The sequence below is a fragment of the Rana temporaria genome, chromosome 10 (genome assembly GCF_905171775.1).
Source record: "Rana temporaria chromosome 10, aRanTem1.1, whole genome shotgun sequence".
In the NCBI taxonomy this organism is placed as follows: domain Eukaryota; kingdom Metazoa; phylum Chordata; class Amphibia; order Anura; family Ranidae; genus Rana; species Rana temporaria.
This window is the reverse complement of record NC_053498.1, coordinates 2664673-2682575: the sequence shown is the minus strand read 5'-3', so window position 1 is coordinate 2682575 and position 17903 is coordinate 2664673. Positions and strand designations below refer to the sequence as shown.

General features: G+C 52.3%; 2 protein-coding genes across 3 annotated transcripts in view; one reads left to right on the top strand and one right to left on the bottom strand.

Annotated features, from left to right (window-relative positions):
- EMC1 (ER membrane protein complex subunit 1) overlaps positions 1 to 7286 on the bottom strand; it is a 35482-nt gene extending 28196 nt beyond the window's left edge. For both annotated transcript variants that reach the window (XM_040326750.1, XM_040326751.1), the window contains exons 1-7: positions 6905 to 7286; positions 4146 to 4270; positions 3092 to 3157; positions 2561 to 2651; positions 1577 to 1705; positions 561 to 687; positions 334 to 483 (exon numbers count right to left, since the gene is read on the bottom strand). In XM_040326750.1, coding sequence (XP_040182684.1) covers positions 334 to 483; positions 561 to 687; positions 1577 to 1705; positions 2561 to 2651; positions 3092 to 3157; positions 4146 to 4270; positions 6905 to 7029 — 813 coding nt within the window. In that variant the 5' untranslated portion in view covers positions 7030 to 7286. The remainder of the gene's footprint in view (positions 1 to 333; positions 484 to 560; positions 688 to 1576; positions 1706 to 2560; positions 2652 to 3091; positions 3158 to 4145; positions 4271 to 6904) is intronic.
- On the top strand, positions 7217 to 15174 carry MRTO4 (MRT4 homolog, ribosome maturation factor). Its single transcript, XM_040326789.1, has 8 exons — positions 7217 to 7465; positions 8924 to 8982; positions 10665 to 10768; positions 11972 to 12053; positions 12148 to 12215; positions 12528 to 12679; positions 12925 to 13001; positions 14480 to 15174. The coding sequence occupies exons 1-8, from the start codon at positions 7438 to 7440 to the stop codon at positions 14651 to 14653; spliced, it is 744 nt and encodes a 247-aa protein (XP_040182723.1). The 5' UTR covers positions 7217 to 7437; the 3' UTR covers positions 14654 to 15174.
- The last annotated feature ends 2729 nt before the right edge of the window (positions 15175 to 17903 follow it).

Here is a 17903-nt window from a genome sequence, read left to right as displayed (position 1 = left end):
ATACGACGGGTCAGATTCGGACTTACGACGGCGTACGTGGAGATACGCCGTCGTAAGTCCTTTGAGAATCTGGCCCTCTGTATCTACAATGTTGTGTAATGAGTGAACAGCTTGTATAACAGTGTAAATTTTCTGTCCCCTCAAAATATCACAACACACAGCCATTGATGTCTAAATCAGAAGAATTTTATACAAGACAGTCAATGGAAGAAAGTGTAGAACTCTTGTCATTTGGAAGCTCAACCAGCTAAAAGTAAAAGGCGTATGACTGAGCACATTGCCTGAAACTAGAGCTGCGCGATTAATCTCCAGCCAAAAAACTGAATAACTGACCTGCAGGCGATGCTGTGTAGTCTCCTCACCAGTAACTAGAGGGAGTGTGTGGAGTGAGGCGGCCGCGGTGTCGGCACAGATCAGGACGCTGTCTGCCACCACCCCGCAGGTTCCTTGTAGAGTATGAAGCCAAGGGGTGAGAACATCGATCTGCAATCACAGGAAGAGTCAGGAAAATGACAAGATTCTTTTCCTTTTATTTGCACCAACACCGATCCCCAACCAACCTGCTGTGTGATGGATCCGTCCTCCAGGCTGAATGTCAGGATCCGGATGTGATCACCGGGGACGATTCCGACCACATGGACCAGACCTTTGTAGGAGGAGTGAAGCAGCTGGTACTTGACCGTTCCACTAGTAGAAGAAGAAAACATACAATGATTTATAGAGACGGGGTCACCTAACTATCCGGGGTAAAGGGAAATTGTCTTCCGATAGTCAACTGTCCCACTGCAGAGTCCATCCTGGGTGAGCTTGGGTGCAAGAGCCCGTCACATGGGGGAGATCACATGCTACCCTATACCTAGAAGACTTCTTGCCCCTTCCCCCCAGACCCCATTATGAATACAGGACATGGAGGTCTGCAGGAGGAACCACCAAACACAGCGCGGTACACAAGAGATCCACTATTCTTGAAATTTCCTCCGACATCAACATTTCAGCAGCGTCTGGCAACGCATGTCGAGGAAGATGCCGGTAATCACTCCCTCTATACAGATACGAGATAGATAGATATACACACACACACACACACACACAGAGAGATACACACACAGAGAGATACACACACACACAAACAGAGAGAGAGAGAGAGACACACACAGAGAGATAGAGACACACACACAGAGAGAGAGACACACACACACAGAGAGAGAGACACACACACACAGAGAGAGAGACACACACACACAGAGAGAGAGACACACACACAGAGACACACACAGAGAGAGATTAAAGTGGAACCAAACCCATGAATGTTAACGTTTTAAAACCAGTTATATTTCCAGCACTATGCGAATGGCAACTGTCACATTTGCTTGTGCTCTCAACCAAACTATCAAACCAAATAGCTGGAGTCATAACTGATCACATGTGCAGCACCATGGCAGTTTCAGATCAAACAGAGGCCAAGATGGCGGATTCCTTGGCGGAAAAGGACAGGAGGGTTTCATTGCGCCTTTAAGACCTTTTACACAAGTCGGCTGATTCTTTATAGTCGGCGAGCTCGTTGCCAAGTTCTTACCTGTCCGGGAGGACTTCAGACCATTTTTGGTGCCCATTGGATAGGTAATGGAGGGACAGGATAGAATTCTTCAGCACCGCCACGTAACGTGCGACATCCTGGGTGCCGGCAAACCCCACAGCCTGAACACTGGAGGAAGAAATTGATAATGATTACCATATGGTCTAGCAATCTTATACAGATTACACAAATACTAACCCTCCAACCCCACCCCTCCAGGGGCAACCCTCCAAACCCCACCCCTCCAGGGGCAACCCTCCAAACCCCCACCCCTCCAGGGGCAACCCTCCAAACCCCCACCCCTCCAGGGGCAACCCTCCAAACCCCCACCCCTCCAGGGGCAACCCTCCAAACCCCCACCCCTCCAGGGGCAACCCTCCAAACCCCCACCCCTCCAGGGGCAACCCCACCTCTCCAGGGGCAACCCCACCCCTCCAGGGGCAACCCTCCAAACCCCACCACTCCAAGGGCAACCCTCCAAACCCCACCCCTCCAAGGGCAACCCTCCAAACCCCACCCCTCCAAGGGCAACCCTCCAAACCCCACCCCTCCAAGGGCAACCCTCCAAACCCCACCCCTCCAAGGGCAACCCTCCAAACCCCACCCCTCCAAGGGCAACCCTCCAACCCTACCATCTCCTGTTCAGTCTATCATGAATGGTGCTTCACAGTCATAGACATCTCTTCTATATCAAGGCCCAGTCTAGTGGTTAGATCTCTGTGCTGAGTTCCCAGCTCCACCCACCTGCCACAGTCCCCTCCCCCCCATATCCCTTCTGGATCTTTATAGTATAAAGAGCCGAAAAGTAGACTAGGAACTGAGTCCAGTGACCACCAATGAGACTTTGTTGCTGGAATCACACAAAAATATGAGAAGCTAAAGGGTGACAGCTCCAGACTCCACCTACTGCCAATATAGCCATGTTGGGAGGACCGACTCTGACCCCCCCCCCCCCCTCGTGTCTCAGTTTATAAGGCTCCTTACCTGCCAGGTTCTAGAAGAGCTTCCCAATTCAGTCCTCCAACGTTGGTCTCCCAGGAGCGGAGAACCCGGCCCCCTGATAGAGTGATGGCATCTGAGGAAAAAGACACAATAAACCAATCAACTGATAGCAATGGCTCTCCCTTTTCCAACTACAAAACACCTCCACCCCACGTGATGGAAATGAGGAGAGAGAGAAAAAGGGGGGGGGGGGGGCGCGTTTTTAGTCCAAATTAGGAGAACAGACAACAGTGACATTGGAAAGTTACCTGGCTTCAATATTTTAAGCCCCTGGCCCGGAACAAGCATGCAGCCAGTAAAGGCATTAGAAAATCAGTCAGATCTGCCCGCTTGTTGTGGGTCAGCAATGCTGAAAAGATTAAAGCATTTCAGCAACGACAACCCTTTTACGATCGATGTTTATATATGAAACGCATGGATCGTCCCGATGGCACATCCACTCCCCATTCCCCTCCCACTGATGTCATTGTGTGCCAACCTGAAAGTAGATGGTGGCAGACGTGCTGCACTCACCTTGACCATACATCAGCAGAGCATCGATCGCACCTTCAGACGTGTCCTTATCGATGTGACGCCACACTGGAAACAGACGGAGCACACTGTCAGTTCATAAAACTTCACTGAAGTATACACAGTACATTATGTCCCCTGCCGCCCGCCCGCCCCCCCCTTCACACTTGTTAGCAATTCCCTGCTGTTAAAATGACAGCCAACAGTTGCTGTGTGAATACAGGAGCTAGAAAAGCTTCTGCTCTCATTAGACCGATTGACACAGTGTTTAGAAACATTGTTCAGACAGGAGGATACAAAGTTACATTGTATATAAACATTGATTAGACAAGAGATAAAAAAAAAAAAAATGATCAGATGGGAGATAGAGAGATACAAAGTTACATTGTTTATAAACATTGATCAGACGGGAGATAGAGAGATACAAAGTAACATTGTTTATAAACATTGATCAGACAGGAGATAGAGAGATACAAAGTAACATTGTTTATAAACATTGATCAGACGGGAGAGAGAGAGATACAAAGTAACATTGTTTATAAACATTGATCAGACGGGAGAGATAGAGATACAAAGTAACATTGTTTATAAACATTGATCAGACGGGAGAGAGAGAGATACAAAGTAACATTGTTTATAAACATTGATCAGACGGGAGAGAGAGAGATACAAAGTAACATTGTTTATAAACATTGATCAGACGGGAGAGATAGAGAGATACAAAGTAACATTGTTTATAAACATTGATCAGACAGGAGATAGAGAGATACAAAGTAACATTGTTTATAAACATTGATCAGATGGGAGAGAGAGATACAAAGTAACATTGTTTATAAACATTGATCAGATGGGAGAGAGAGAGATACAAAGTAACATTGTTTATAAACATTGATCAGACAGAGAGATAGAGAGATACAAAGTAACATTGTTTATAAACATTGATCAGACAGGAGATAGAGATACAAAGTAACATTGTTTATAAACATTGATCAGACGAGAGAACAGAAGCTTTAGGCTGGAGATAGACCAATGAGGATGGAGGAAATGCGGGACTCACAGATGTCGCCGTTCCTGGAGTTCAGGGCGACGATGGCGTTCTTCTCTGTGGCTGCGATGAGTTTCTTGGCTCCTTGTCCGGATTCCAGGACCGCAAACTTGAGGCGTCCCACATACTGCTGCCGCCTGTGGAGAGGAGAGTCATGATACGGTGGGGGTCAATCACAGGTCATCCCACAGGGATAATGATGACGGGGTGGGGGGGGGGGTCAATCTGTGCAGGTCAGGGGTCCTGCCACGGGGGGGGGGGGGGGTAATTATGACTAGAGACATGCAGGGGGTGCACAGAGTGGTGGTGGTGGGGGGGTAATTATGGGATGATAATATAAAAAAAGATATACTGCGCTGATAGTGTCAGAAAGTGGCAGCCAGCACAACAAAGGAATAAATTGTGTAAATAAGTGAAAATAAAAATGCAGCGCCAAGCATGAAGCCTAATCATACACAGGTAAGGCTAGGAGGATAAAACGCTGGTGCGATGTGTCCGAACACACATTTAACATGTGAAATAGCAACAATAAATAATAAAGTTCAAAATGAATGGTGAAAAGAAAAAAAAACAAAAGGAGGACGCCTCCTCATAGTGGTATGCCCCAGTTGAAGTGTCATTACACGAAACCGGTCGGGCACATACATTGGCCCCAGCCATTCCTAACGGTGCTAATTTTTATTGAATACAGGGATTTTTTATTATTTTCCATTTTTTGGCTTTTTTCTTGCTCTGGTTTTTACGCATTTGTATCATTGAGTGTGTTCATGTTTGGCTAATCGCCTTTTTGGACAATACATTTTGCATTTTTTACACTATGAGGAGGCGTCCTCTTTTGTTTTTTTTCCCCTTTTTCTTTTTTATGGTGAGTCCATCCTATGCCGGTGGAGAATTACGGTCCAGAGCTACCAAGAGAAGCTGTCCCCCATTCTTCGGGTTTGACCCACCACCGTATGGCGTTCCTGGGTCCACCACATCTGGTAAGGGTATTTAATCTCTTCCTACCTTGTTGATTGAAAACATCTCTGAATGGGATCGTAACTACTGTTACATTGGGAAATTAACAAACATCAGTTCCCATACAAGCTCTGAAGGCTGGAGTTATTTGGATGGACACCATATACACAATTTGAGTGTGGTTCACGAATTTCACCATTCATTTTGAACTTTAGTATTTATTGTTGCTATTTCACATGTTAAATGTGTGTTTGGACACATCGCACCAGCGTTTTATCCTCCTAGCCTTACCTGTGTATGGTTAGGCTTCATGCTTGGCGCTGCATTTTTATTTTCAATTATGGGATGATGACAGGGGGTGTCACTGGGTGAGGGAGGGGGAAAGCATGGGAGGGATAAAGATAAAAAGGGGGGTGTCAGAGGAGGGGGGAGGGTATAATGACTATGCGGGGGAGGTCACACTATGGAGGAGGGGGGGGGGGGTGATGATGATGATGACAGAGAGTCACAGCGGGGGAGGGTGGAATAATGACGACAAGGGAGGGGGGTCACACAGCGGGGGATGATGACAGGGGGTGAGGGGGGCTGATGACAGGGCTGGGGTTACACTGTGGGGGAGGGGGGGGATGATGACAGTGGGGGAAATAATGACAGGGGGGTCACACTGTGGGGGGAAGGCACACAGTGGGGGAGGGGTGATGACAGGGGGGGGGTCACACAGTGGGGGAGGGGTGATGACAAGGCTGGGGTCACACAGTGGGGGAGGGGGTGGTGTCACACAGTGGGGGAGGGGTGATGATGACAGGGGGGGTGTCACACAGTGGGGGAGGTGATGATAATGACAGGGGGGAGGTGATGATAATGACAGGGCTGGGGTCAAACTGTGGGGGAGGTGATGATAATGACAGGTGGGGGGGTGTCACACAGTGGGGGAGGGGTGATGACAGGGGGGGGGGGTCACACAGTGGGGGAGGGGTGATGACAGGGGGGGGGTCACACAGTGGGGGAGGGGTGATGACAAGGCTGGGGTCACACAGTGGGGGAGGGGGGTGGTGTCACACAGTGGGGGAGGGGTGATGATGACAGGGGGGGGGTGTCACACAGTGGGGGAGGTGATGATAATGACAGGGGGGGAGGTGATGATAATAACAGGGCTGGGGTCAAACTGTGGGGGAGGTGATGATAATGACAGGTGGGGGGGGTGTCACACAGTGGGGGAGGGGTGATGACAGGGGGGGGGGTCACACAGTGGGGGAGGGGTGATGACAGGGGGGGGGTCACAGTGGGGGAGGGGGTGGTGTCACACAGTGGGGGAGGGGTGATGATGACAGGGGGGGTGTCACACTGTGGGGGAGGTGATGATAATGACAGGGCTGGGGTCAAACTGTGGGGGAGGTGATGATAATGACAAGTGGGGGGGTGTCACACAGTGGGGGAGGGGTGATGACAGGGGGGGGGTCACAGTGGGGGAGGGGTGATGACAAGGCTGGGGTCACACAGTGGGGGAGGGGGTGGTGTCACACAGTGGGGGAGGGGTGATGATGACAGGGGGGGTGTCACACTGTGGGGGAGGTGATAATGACAGAGGGGGTCACACAGTGGGGGAGGGGGGGTGATGACAAGGGGGGTGTCACACAGTAGGGGAGGGGGAGCTGATAATGACAGGGGGGGGTCACACAGTGGGGGAGGGGGTGATGATGACAGGGGGGGTCACACTGTGGGGGAGGGGGTATTATGACGTGCGGGTGTCACCGAGTGAAGGATGAGGAAGGAAATGGTTTATGGGGGTCTCCTCCTCTCTCTCGGACACTCACCAGTCGAACTTGCCGACCTGATCCTCATACACCGCCCAGCACAGAGCGAACACCTGCAGAACCACCGCCAGCCGGTACATCGCCGCCATGACACCTACAGACCGGTTACTCCTCCACTGCACCATCGAGTACCGGGGAGAAAGACAGAGCGGCCCCGCCTACCATCGAGTGTGTACAGGGGAGGAGGACAGAGCGACCCCTGGTGTACCATAGAGGGATAGAGAAGGACAGAGCGGACCGGCTTATCATAGAGTACAGCTTATAGCGAGATAGAGCGCCCTCTAAGCGAGGCCTGGGAGGATAGTCGGGCTGTCCTCACTGTGCCATTCCCGGACCGATCACATAATGTTCTCCTCTGTTCACCACAGAACACCCGGGAAGGGTCAGGAGGGTCTCTCCGCACTCTGAGTTTTGTTTCTTTCAGTCAGGCAGTAGGAGGGGCAGCCCCGGGATGTGTCCCATGATGCAGTGCGCGGGGTCCTCCCATCCCCACATGCAGTTGCCGGAGGAACACGTGACAGAGAAGAGCCAACATGCCCAAATCTAAGAGAGACAAGAAAGGTGAGGGGTGTCCGTTCTGTATACAATGTGTCAGGGGGAGAGTTAGTGAGGGCCCCCCCCTGAGCAGAACCCCCTGGGCAGGGCATTGGAGGGCCCCCCCCCGAGCAGAACCCCCTGGGCAGGGCGCGTTGGAGGGGGCCCCCCTGGGCAGGGCATTGGAGGGGCCCCCTTGAGCAGAACCCCCTGGGCCGGGGCGTTGGAGGCGTCCCCCCTGAGCAGGGCGTTGGAGGGGGCCCCTATAAACCGGGGCGTTGGAGGGGGCCCCCCCTGGGCAGGGCGTTGGAGGGGTCCCCCCTGAGCAGGGCGTTGGAGGCGGGTCCCCCTGAGCAGGGCGTCGGAGGGGTCCCCCTGAGCAGGGCGTTGGAGGGGTCCCCCTGAGCAGGGCGTTGGAGGGGTCCCCCTGAGCAGGGCGTTGGAGGGGCCCCCCCTGGGCAGGGCGTTGGAGGCGTCCCCCCTGTGCAGGGCATTGGAGGCGTCCCCCCTGAGCAGGGCGTTGGAGGCGTCTCCCCTGGGCAGGGCGTTGGAGGCGGGTCCCCCTGAGCAGGGCGTTGGTGGCGTCCCCCCTGAGCAGGGCGTTGGTGGCGTCCCCCCTGAGCAGGGCGTTGGTGGCGTCCCCCCTGAGCAGGGCGTTGGAGGCAGGTCCCCCCTGAGCAGGGCGTTGGAGGCAGGTCCCCCCTGAGCAGGGCGTTGGTGGCGTCCCCCCTGAGCAGGGCGTTGGAGGCGTCCCTCCTGAGCAGGGCGTTGGAGGCGTCCCCCCTGAGCAGGGCGTTGGTGACGTCCACTCTGAGCAGGGCGTTGGAGGCGTCCCCCCTGAGCAGGGCGTTGGTGACGTCCACTCTGAGCAGGGCGTTGGAGGGGCCCCGCTACAGGGTGACCGCGCTTTGTTGACTCACCCATATCAAGTGTGATTCTGCCTAGGGACCGCGCGCTACTCTGATTAGTCACAGGAGAAGCTGATCAGCAGGTACCAGCCAACTGATGTCCGCCGTCACCCGCCGATCGTCGGGAAGACTGGGTGGAGCTCTGCCTATGTAAACAAGGCAGAGCTCTGTTCTGACAGCGGGGGAAGTGATGGGTTTTCTTTCCCTGCAAAGCACTTCCCTTGGTAAAAGCAGCACATACAACACATAAACACTGGCTGAGCACACATTTAACCCTTTGATAGCCCCTGGTGTTATCCCTTCCCAGCCAGTGTCAGTACAGTGACAGTGCATATTTTTAGCACTGATTACTATCACTGGTTCCCACAAAGTGTCAGTCGGGTTTATTTACTGAAGCTGGAGGGGGGCAAAACTAGTCACAATTCTGCCTAGTAACAAATCGGCTTCTAGGTTTTATTTCCAAAGCTTAAAGGTTAACTACACTTTTGGGGGGGGGGGGGGGGGAATGGCAAATGAAGAAAAAATAATATAATGCGACACTAATTATATTGTAATTTTTTTTTCTTCTTTCTTTCAGTTTCATTAACCAAGACGACCAAAAAGGGTCTGGCGGTGAAGCAGAATTTAATTGAAGAGGTATGGAGACACCGGGGGGGGGGGGGGGGTATTTCCAATACTTCTTAAAACGGAGTTCCTCCCATCTGATTCCTCCCCCTCCCTCGGGTGCCACAATTGGCACCTTTTGCGGAGGGGGGGGGGGCATAGGATACCTTTGTCTTTGACAGTTATCCTTTCCCACTTCCAGGAGCCTCAGCCGTGGCTATTGACGGCTGGGGCTCCGCCCCCCTGGCCGCCGGGCCAGTAGGAGAGAGGAGCGGAAAACCTCTTCCTTCTTCCCCTTTTTTTTATTTATATAGAGAGAGATTAGAGTGATATGGGTTAGTGTTTTTTTTTTTGCGGTCGGGTTCGCCCCCTCTATAGTGCTCAGAAAATGAGGGGCAATCGAAAAAAGATTTGAGTTGTCTCCAGAACAGGAGGTTATAGGGAATCTGGCAATGGGGACACCTGTCCTGGTGGGAATTTTATCTCTGGAGAGGTTTGCTTCTCACTTCTTGGTGTGTATTGGACAGAGAGTGAAGTGAGATCCCAATAGATCAGGGGGTCTCCATACTTTTCAAACAAAGGGCCACTTTATTGTCCTTTTAGACTTTAGAGTGAGTGAGTAACTTGTATAGCGCAACAAATGCGAACTAAATCGCCTCAAGGCGCTTCCCGTCCAGAGTCGTGTCGGTCCTTCAGAAGAGGTGGGTCTTTAGTTTTTTCCTAAAGGCCTGATGGTTTTCTTCCAAGCGGATGGTAGTGGGTAGAGCATTCCAGAACCGTGGTCCTTGGACCGAAAATCTACGTTCTCCCTTCGATTTGTAGCGGGATTTAGGAATTTGGAGAAGGTTTTGGTCGGTTGACCGGAGAACGCGCTTGGTGACGTAGGGTTTTTTTTTTCTCGCTTAAGTATTGGGGAGCGTTCCCCTGTATACATTTGTGGGTGAGGCAGAGTGTCTTGAATGTCACCCGGTCCTGTACAAGCAGCCAGTGGAGGGATCTCAAGGCCGGGGAGACTGATTCCCAGGGCTTTTTACCAGTTACCAGTCTGGCTGCCGTGTTCTGGACAACTTGTAGACGTGAAATCTGGTATTTTGGTAGTCCTAAATAGAGGGAATTTGCGTAGTCGAGTCGTGAGTTGATGATCGTTCCCACAACTACTGCCGTGTCCTTTTCTGGGATGAAGGCCAGGCGGAGGGCCAGATTGTGGCCAGCAGGGGCAGAAAATGTCAGGGGGCCCGCATCAGTGAGAATAAATATGGCCTCAGGGTTGGTGGTCAATAGGAGGAATATTCCCCCTATTAGTAGGAGGAATAGTATCCCATCTTTGGTATCCATGGAAGATTTAGTGCCCCATTGTTGGTGTCAGTGGCAGGAATAGTGCCTCATATCGGTGGAAGGAATTGTGCCCCAAGGGCCGGATTAAGGCTAGCAAAGGGCCACAGTTTGGAGACCCCTGCAATAGATGGATGTGGATACAATGTAACACACACGGGAACTCTACATGGACCAGAGATTGTAGAAGGTGGAGAATTCGCCCGTTTTTTAGACTGATCATTATTGGAGGGTTTCTCACTAACCCATTATTGGGGTATCAGGGAGGAGCTTCGTTGTACTCAGGGGGGGGGGGGGTCTTTGTCTGGGGGCGGAGTTCTTTATTAACACTTTGTTTCCTCCAGTGATTGACGGCTCAGGTTTTGTCTCTCTTCTCTCTCCAGCTGCGGAAATGTGTGGACACCTACAAATACCTCTTCGTCCTCTCCGTTGGGAACATGAGGAACCAGAAACTGAAGGATGTCCGCAACGCCTGGAAACACAGCCGGTACTTCCAGTCTTCCCTTTCGGGGGTCACCCCTCCGCTTCCCGGGGGGATTACCAGAGACAAATGCGTCCTGTTTGTGTTCGTTTTGGCAGCCAATCGGAAAGTTAGAAATGTAAAGCTGAGTGCTGGATGTAAAGCAGGAAAATCCCTTCAGAGCTTTTATTTTAAGATCTTTGCGGGGTCTGCGGTGTGCCCCTTGGTATCAAGGGGCGCCCCCCTCCTGTAACATCCGTGGGGGTCTGCTGTGGACTCCCCCCATAGCATGTAAACTTCTCCTTCCCTCAGTTCCATCCTTGGGGTCTGCTTTGTGACCTCGGGTAGCATTGCAAACCCCTCTATCCTGGTAGCATCCCTGGGATCTGCTCTGTGCCCCTGGTAGCTTCCCTGAGGGCCTGCTCCATGAACCCCACCCCCAAGTCTATGTGCCCCCAGACAGAATCCTCGGGGTCTGCTCTGCCCCTTTCCATCCTATTTGGTAGCAGTAGCATCCCCGGGGTCTGTTATGTAAACTCCCCTATCCTTCAGTAGCAACTTTTAGGTCTGCTCTGTGCCCTCAGGTTGCATCCCAAACTCCTCTATCCTAATGGCATCCCTGGAGTCTGCTGTGTGGCCCCCCCTAGTAGCATCCCTGGGGTCTGCTCTGTGAACTCCCCCCTTCTGCCAGTAGCATTCTTGGGGTCTGCTCTGTGCTCCCAGGTAGCATCCCAAACCCCCTCCATCCTGGTAGCGTCCTTGGGGTCTGATCTGTGCCCCCATTAGGATCCACTAGGGTCTGCTCTGTGCCCACTGGTAGCATCCCTGCGGTCTGCTTCATGAACCCCCCCTCCCCTAGTAGCATCCTCAGGGTCTGCTCTGCCCACCGGTAGCATCCCTGGGATCTGCTTCACGAACCCCCCCTCCCCTAGTAGCATCCTCGGGGTCTGCTCTGTGCCCCTGGTAGCATCCCTGGGGTCTGCTCTATGACCCCCTTCCCCAAGTAGCATCCCCCAGGTCCCCCCCCCCCCCCCCCCCCCATTGCATCCCCAAGATCTGCTATGTGCCCCCTGGTAGCATCCCTGGGGTTTGCTCTGTGATCCACCCCTCTCCCCTCAGCCTTTCCGGTAGCATCCCCGGGGTCTGCTCTGTGTCCTGGGGAAAATCAGCAGAAATATGATTTTACACTGAGAACAAAGTTCCCTTTTTAAGCATTTTGTGTTCTTTCAGGTTATTCTTTGGTAAGAACAAAGTGATGGCCGTGGCGTTGGGGAGGGGGCCTAGCGATGAATACAAAGATAACTTGCACCAGGTAAGGCGACCCGGCACCCTATGAATGTCTCTATGTACCTCTGACCCCCTATAAGGCTCTCTTGTAATATGAACTCCTTTTTGTCTTCTTTCAGCTCTGCAAGTGTTTGAAAGGGGAGGTGGGACTTCTATTCACCGACCGCACACAGGAGGAAGTCAAAGAGTAAGAGAGAGTGTAGAGTCTTCTTGGTCTTTGTTTGATCTTCTTTACCCAGAATTTGTAGGTCGGGGACATGAGAGATGAAGCTGGATCTGGACTTTACTGCAACATGCATGAAGTGTTATGGGGGGGGGGGGTGGTAATAGTACATTTCTAAATATGAAAACAAAAAGTCTACAACAGCCAATCGCTTTCTCTTGCATTGGAGAAGCCCCGCCCTCCCGCCAAGCCATGGGGCAACAGAGGGCATTATGGAGAATAAGGAGCACAAAGATGAATAGAATGGAGCTAACGGTTTTATGTTTTTTTTTGCAGATGGTTTGATAAGTTTCAAGAGATAGACTTTGCCCGGGCCGGAACTAAAGCCACGTTCAGTGTGGCCCTGGACGCGGGGCCCCTGGAACAGTTCACACACTCCATGGAGCCGCAGTTAAGGCAGCTGGGCCTTCCCACCGCGCTAAAGAAAGGTGAGTGCACCATTTAGGATGCGTTTTATTCGATCTGATTACTTAAAGGGGCGAGGTTGTAGATTACGCAGGGCTATGGACCTCCATGTGATGGTGCTGATTGGTCCAGTGCTGTCACATGGGAGTGGGTCACAGGCCCCTCCATACCCAGAAGTATGCTTTATTTTGATAACTGTAATTCTTTATTTCTTCTTCCTCTTGTTGTTTATTGTGCAATGATTAGTCTGGTTGCTCTCTTTCCACAGGAGTGGTGACCCTCTTGTCAGATTATGAGGTGTGTAAAGACAAGGACACCTTGACCCCTGAGCAGGCCCGCTTACTGGTGAGTAAATATTGGAGTGGGTATCTACTGGTGTGGTCTGCATGGGTAAGGGGGAATACGACCCTATGCCCATCCTGCAGTTCTTTGGCACTTATTGTGTGGTCCCCGCCGACAGAAGTCGGTTTCCTTTTATTAAAGTGGAGTTCCACCCAAAAAACAAAAAAAAAGCTGTAAAAAATAAAATAAAAAAACAGCTCATACTCACTGATCACCAGCCGGCTGCAGCGATCGGCTCTACTCACCGCCAACTAATGTGTGAGGAGAGCCGATCTCCTAGCAACCGGCTCTCTGTTTACATCCCATGAGGGCTGTGATTGGACACAGCCCGTCGTGTGATCAGGAGGGCTAATCGCAGAGCCCTCCTGCCTATCTGAGATGCGCCGTGTCTGGGTGACACGAGCGCATCGGGATCCCGTACATATGCAGTGGGCCGGGTGAGGAGTGGTTCTATTATTGTATTTATCGGGGTATTGTGCGCTCCGGCGTATAGCGCGCACCCCTAAAGTGGACCCGCATTCCTGTGGAAAAAAGATTTTTGTACTTACAGTTTTGGTGTCTATACACAAGTGTACTGCGCTCGGTATATGCCGGCGCAGTATTCAAACTTGGCGCGGGAAAACGGGTATCGGCGTATATCGCGCACCCACGATTTTGCCCTGATTTTCAGGGCAAAAAAGTGCGCGGTATACGCCGATAAATACGGTATTTATTTTATTTCTCCCCTTCATGCATTACGATACTGCGCCCCCCCCCCCCCCCCCCCCCCCCCCCGCCACTTTCCTCAGCCCCATATCTATCCACCGATGTTGCCCAGGGCTCTCCCTCCTGATTTGGCTGAGACACAACAGCAGGTACCAATGGCTCCCGTTGCTGTCGATCAAAGTGAGTGAGCCAATGAGGGGAGGAAGGGAGAGGCCATGGTTCCTTTTCTGAATCGACACGTAAAGCAGTGGCTTGGCTGGGATGGAAGGGGTCAGGAGCGCCGGCGGGGGACATAAGAAGAGGAGGATTGGGGGCTGCTCTGTGCAAAAACCATTACGATACTGCGCCCCCCCCCCCCCCCCCACTTATTTGAGCCCCTTATCAATCCAACGATGTTGCACAAAAGCCTCGTATTGCCCAGGGCTCTCCCTCCTGATTGGCCGAGACACAGCAGCAGGTACCAATGGCTCCCGTTGCTGTCGATCAAAGTGAGTGAGCCAATGAGGGGAGGGAGGGAGAGGCCATGGTTCCTTTTCTGAATGGACACGCAAAGCAGTAGCTTGGGGAGGGACCTGAGAAGAGGAGGATCGGGGGCTGCTCTGTGCAAAAAACATTACACAGAGCAGGTAAGTATAACATGTCTGTTATTTTTAACCCCCCTAAAAAAGATTTTAATATCACTTTAAGGATATGTGGGTAGATAGATAAGGTGGTAGTGGGGAGTCCCTTTAAGTTGGAAATCTAATTCTAATGTCGCCTCCCTCTTCATTTTCCAGAAATTATTTGGTTACCAGATGGCGGAATTTAAAGTGACCCTAAAAGCCATGTGGTCAGCAGAGACCGGAGAGTTCCAGAAGCTTTCAGCCAATAAGGAAAATGACGCCGAGGAGGAGATGGAAGAGGAGGATGATGAGGAGGCCGAGCCGGAGGAGGAGGAGGAGAAGATTTAGGGTCGCACGGTGATCTGGACGCTGCAGGCCGGGTGATTGGACTATTCCTGCATTGGCGCAGATTAACCCCTCGTTGTGTGGATCTACAAACCGACCTCCTGCTGCCTCTGCACTGTGACCGTTCCTGATTAGCGGGACAAGAAGGTTCCTGGAGACTCTCTGCTCAGGTTCTGAGAGGAACAATCCTATTGCTGTGTTTTAACAGAGTCACAAAATACCGTGTATATAAATCCCCTCCCCCGCCCGGGGAGTTCTCAGTTTTCTGCTGCAGGGAGCGCGGTCTAGATTTTACAAGAAGACCCCCTTCCGCGCTGGGGGTGGTTTTCAGGCGCTTTAGCGCTGGAAATCACCTCATCTAACCACCTCCCATTTATTCAAGTGCGACTTTTCATACCGGGGTGCTTGTAGGATGTTCTGAAAAGTCCTGCAAGTGGCGGGTTGGAAGCGCTGCTCATTGGAATGAATGCGCAGCGATAAAACTGTGCTTTTTGGCCACTAGTAGGTTGCTTTTTACCCCCTCCCCCCCCAAAAGGGTTAAAAACTCCCATGTTGCAGCGCTTTTGAAGCGCTGCAACATGGGAGTTTTTAACCCCTTTGGGGGGGGGGGCAAAAGCGCCCCGTTGGAGGCCAAAAAGCACAGTTTTACCGCAGCCCCGGTGTGAAAGGGAACCCTCTCAAGATATCGGCTGCCATGCCGAGGCCTAACCTGTTTATATTCCCTGGCCTCCTCTCCCCTCCCCCGAATGTACCGTATTTATTGCGGTATAACGCGCACCCCTAAAGTTGCCCCGAATCCTGTGGAAATTTTTTTTTTTTTGTACTTACAGTTTTGGTGTCTTGCGCGGTGTCCTTCGTCGGGTCCGGCGTCCGTCTGCGGCTTCGGGTGTCCTCTTTGTCGGGTCCGGCGTCCGTCTGCGGCTTCGGGTGTCCTCTTCGTCGGTTCCGGCGTCCGTCTGTGGCTTCGGGTGTCCTCTACGTCGGGTCCGGCGTCCTTCCCGCGCCGAGTTTGAATACTGCGCTGACATACAGAGCGCAGTACACTCGTGTATTGTCGGCAATGCTCGGCTACCCGCGCTGACGTCCTGTACGTCAGCGCGGGAGGAGCCGAGACTGCCCGACAATACACGAGTGTACTGCGCTCGGTATATGTCGGCGCAGTATTCAAACTCATCGCGGGAGAGCGGGTATTGGCGTATACCGCACACCCACGATTTTGCCCTTATTTTCAGGGCAAAAAAGTGCACGGTATACGCCGATAAATACGGTATACATTCACAAAGGGAAAAAAAGTAGAGCAGAGCATTAAAAAGAAAAAAAAAGGCAGTTTCCATACTTCATGACAGGTTCCCTTTTTTTTTTTAATTGCTGCGACAGAGAGGAAGGTGTGCAATACGCCTAAAAAAACAGTACAACCAGCAACTGTACTAATCCTCCGGGGGTCACCGTCTACTTCCTGCACTGAGATGACACAATGGTGTAAATCTCAGGCGCTCGTTGTGTTCACAAATCCGCCCCCCCCTTACCTGTTACAAAGTACAGCGGAACCTCGGATTACGAGGATAATCCGTTCCAGGAGAATGCTTGTAATCCAAAGCAAGTTTCCCCATTGAAGTCAATGGAAACGGAAATAATTTGTTCCGCATTGACTCCTATGGCATGCAATACCGCATGTGGCCAGAGGTTGGGGGCGCCAGAGAGCCACTGGGACAGCTCGGCTGAACTCAGGAATGGAGTTTTTCTGAATGGCTCAGAGTGTCTCTGGCGCCCCCACCTCAGGCCAAATGCAGTATTGCACATCGCTGTGTCTTCAATCCTACTCGTTTTGTGAGACAACGCTTGCAAACCGAGATGGGATTGCGAAATGGTCGTTAACCGCGTTGCTTACAATCCGAGGTTCCACTGTACAGTCTGATTACTGAGGGAGGAGACTGAGGAAATGCTTTATCCTGCCTGCAGCAGACTGCTGACTCCCCCCCAAGTCCAGGCGAAGTCACTGACTCAAGGAACGGCTTTTTAATGATAAAAAAAAAAAGTGGAGCATTCGCAACAATGATAGAGTTGCTTGTATATTGTGGTATGGCGGGATTTATTCATGTGCTCTGGGAAAGTGATGACAGGTCCACTTTTTATTAAACCGATTTTTCTCTGTAGTCATTGTCTGTGAATTTTTATATTGTTTTCTAAATCGGACTTTTTTTTGTAATTGTGTGGGTGTGTGTGTGTGGAGGGGGGGTGTGTGTGGGTGTGTGTATTAGGGGTGCAACGGATCATAGTTGATCCGTGATCCGAACGGGTCACCCCCTTCGGATCGGAACACACTGTGATCCGCGGATTGCCGCGGCTCCGGAGCTAGGCCGAAGCCGCGGCCTTTCATAACGTTATGGCCGCAGCTTCGGCCTAGCTCCGGAGCCGCAGGAATAAGATTAGGAAAGGCCGCGGCTTCGTCCTAGCTCCGAAGCCGCGGCCATCTTAGTACACCCGGCGGCGGCCCTCCTCTGTTTACACCCACAGAGGAGGAGCCCGCACTCGTGGGACACACGCTGGGAGTCTCTGTACTGCCCGAGGGGGGTCTCTTGCCCTGTGAGGAGGGGGGGTGGTCTCTTGCCCTGCGAGGAGGGGGGGGGGGTCTCTTGCCCTGCGAGGAGGGGGGGGGGTCTTGCCCTGCGAGGAGGGGGGGGGTCTCTTGCCCTGCGAGGAGGGGGGGGGTCTCTTGCCCTGCGAGGAGGGGGGGGGTCTCTTGCCCTGCGAGGAGGGGGGGGTCTCTTGCCCTGCGAGGAAGGGGGGGGGGTCTCTTGCCCTGAGAGGAGGGGGGGGGGTCTCTTGCCCTGAGAGGAGGGGGGGGTGTCTGCACCGAGGGGGTACTATAGTTGGTGGGGGTCCTGAGTTCCGTAACTGTGGACCCGATCACTGCCGGTGTCCCGCGATCGGGTTTGCAGAGCTGAAGAACGGGGAGAGGCAAGTGTAAACAAAACATCTCCCTGTTCCTACTAGTGAGAGCGTCACTGATCGTCTGTTCCCTGTCATGGGGAACGCCAATCAGTGACATGCCACGCCCCCCCTACAGTAAGAATCACACATTGGGGAACACTAAACCCTTCAGCGCCCCCTACAGGTTAACCCCCTTCCCTGCCAGTGTCATTTTCACAGTGCATTTTTATAGCACTGATCGCTGTATAAATGACTATGGTCCCAAAATGGCGACAAGTGTCCGCTGTAATGTCGCAGTCACGATAAAAATCACTGCCATTAC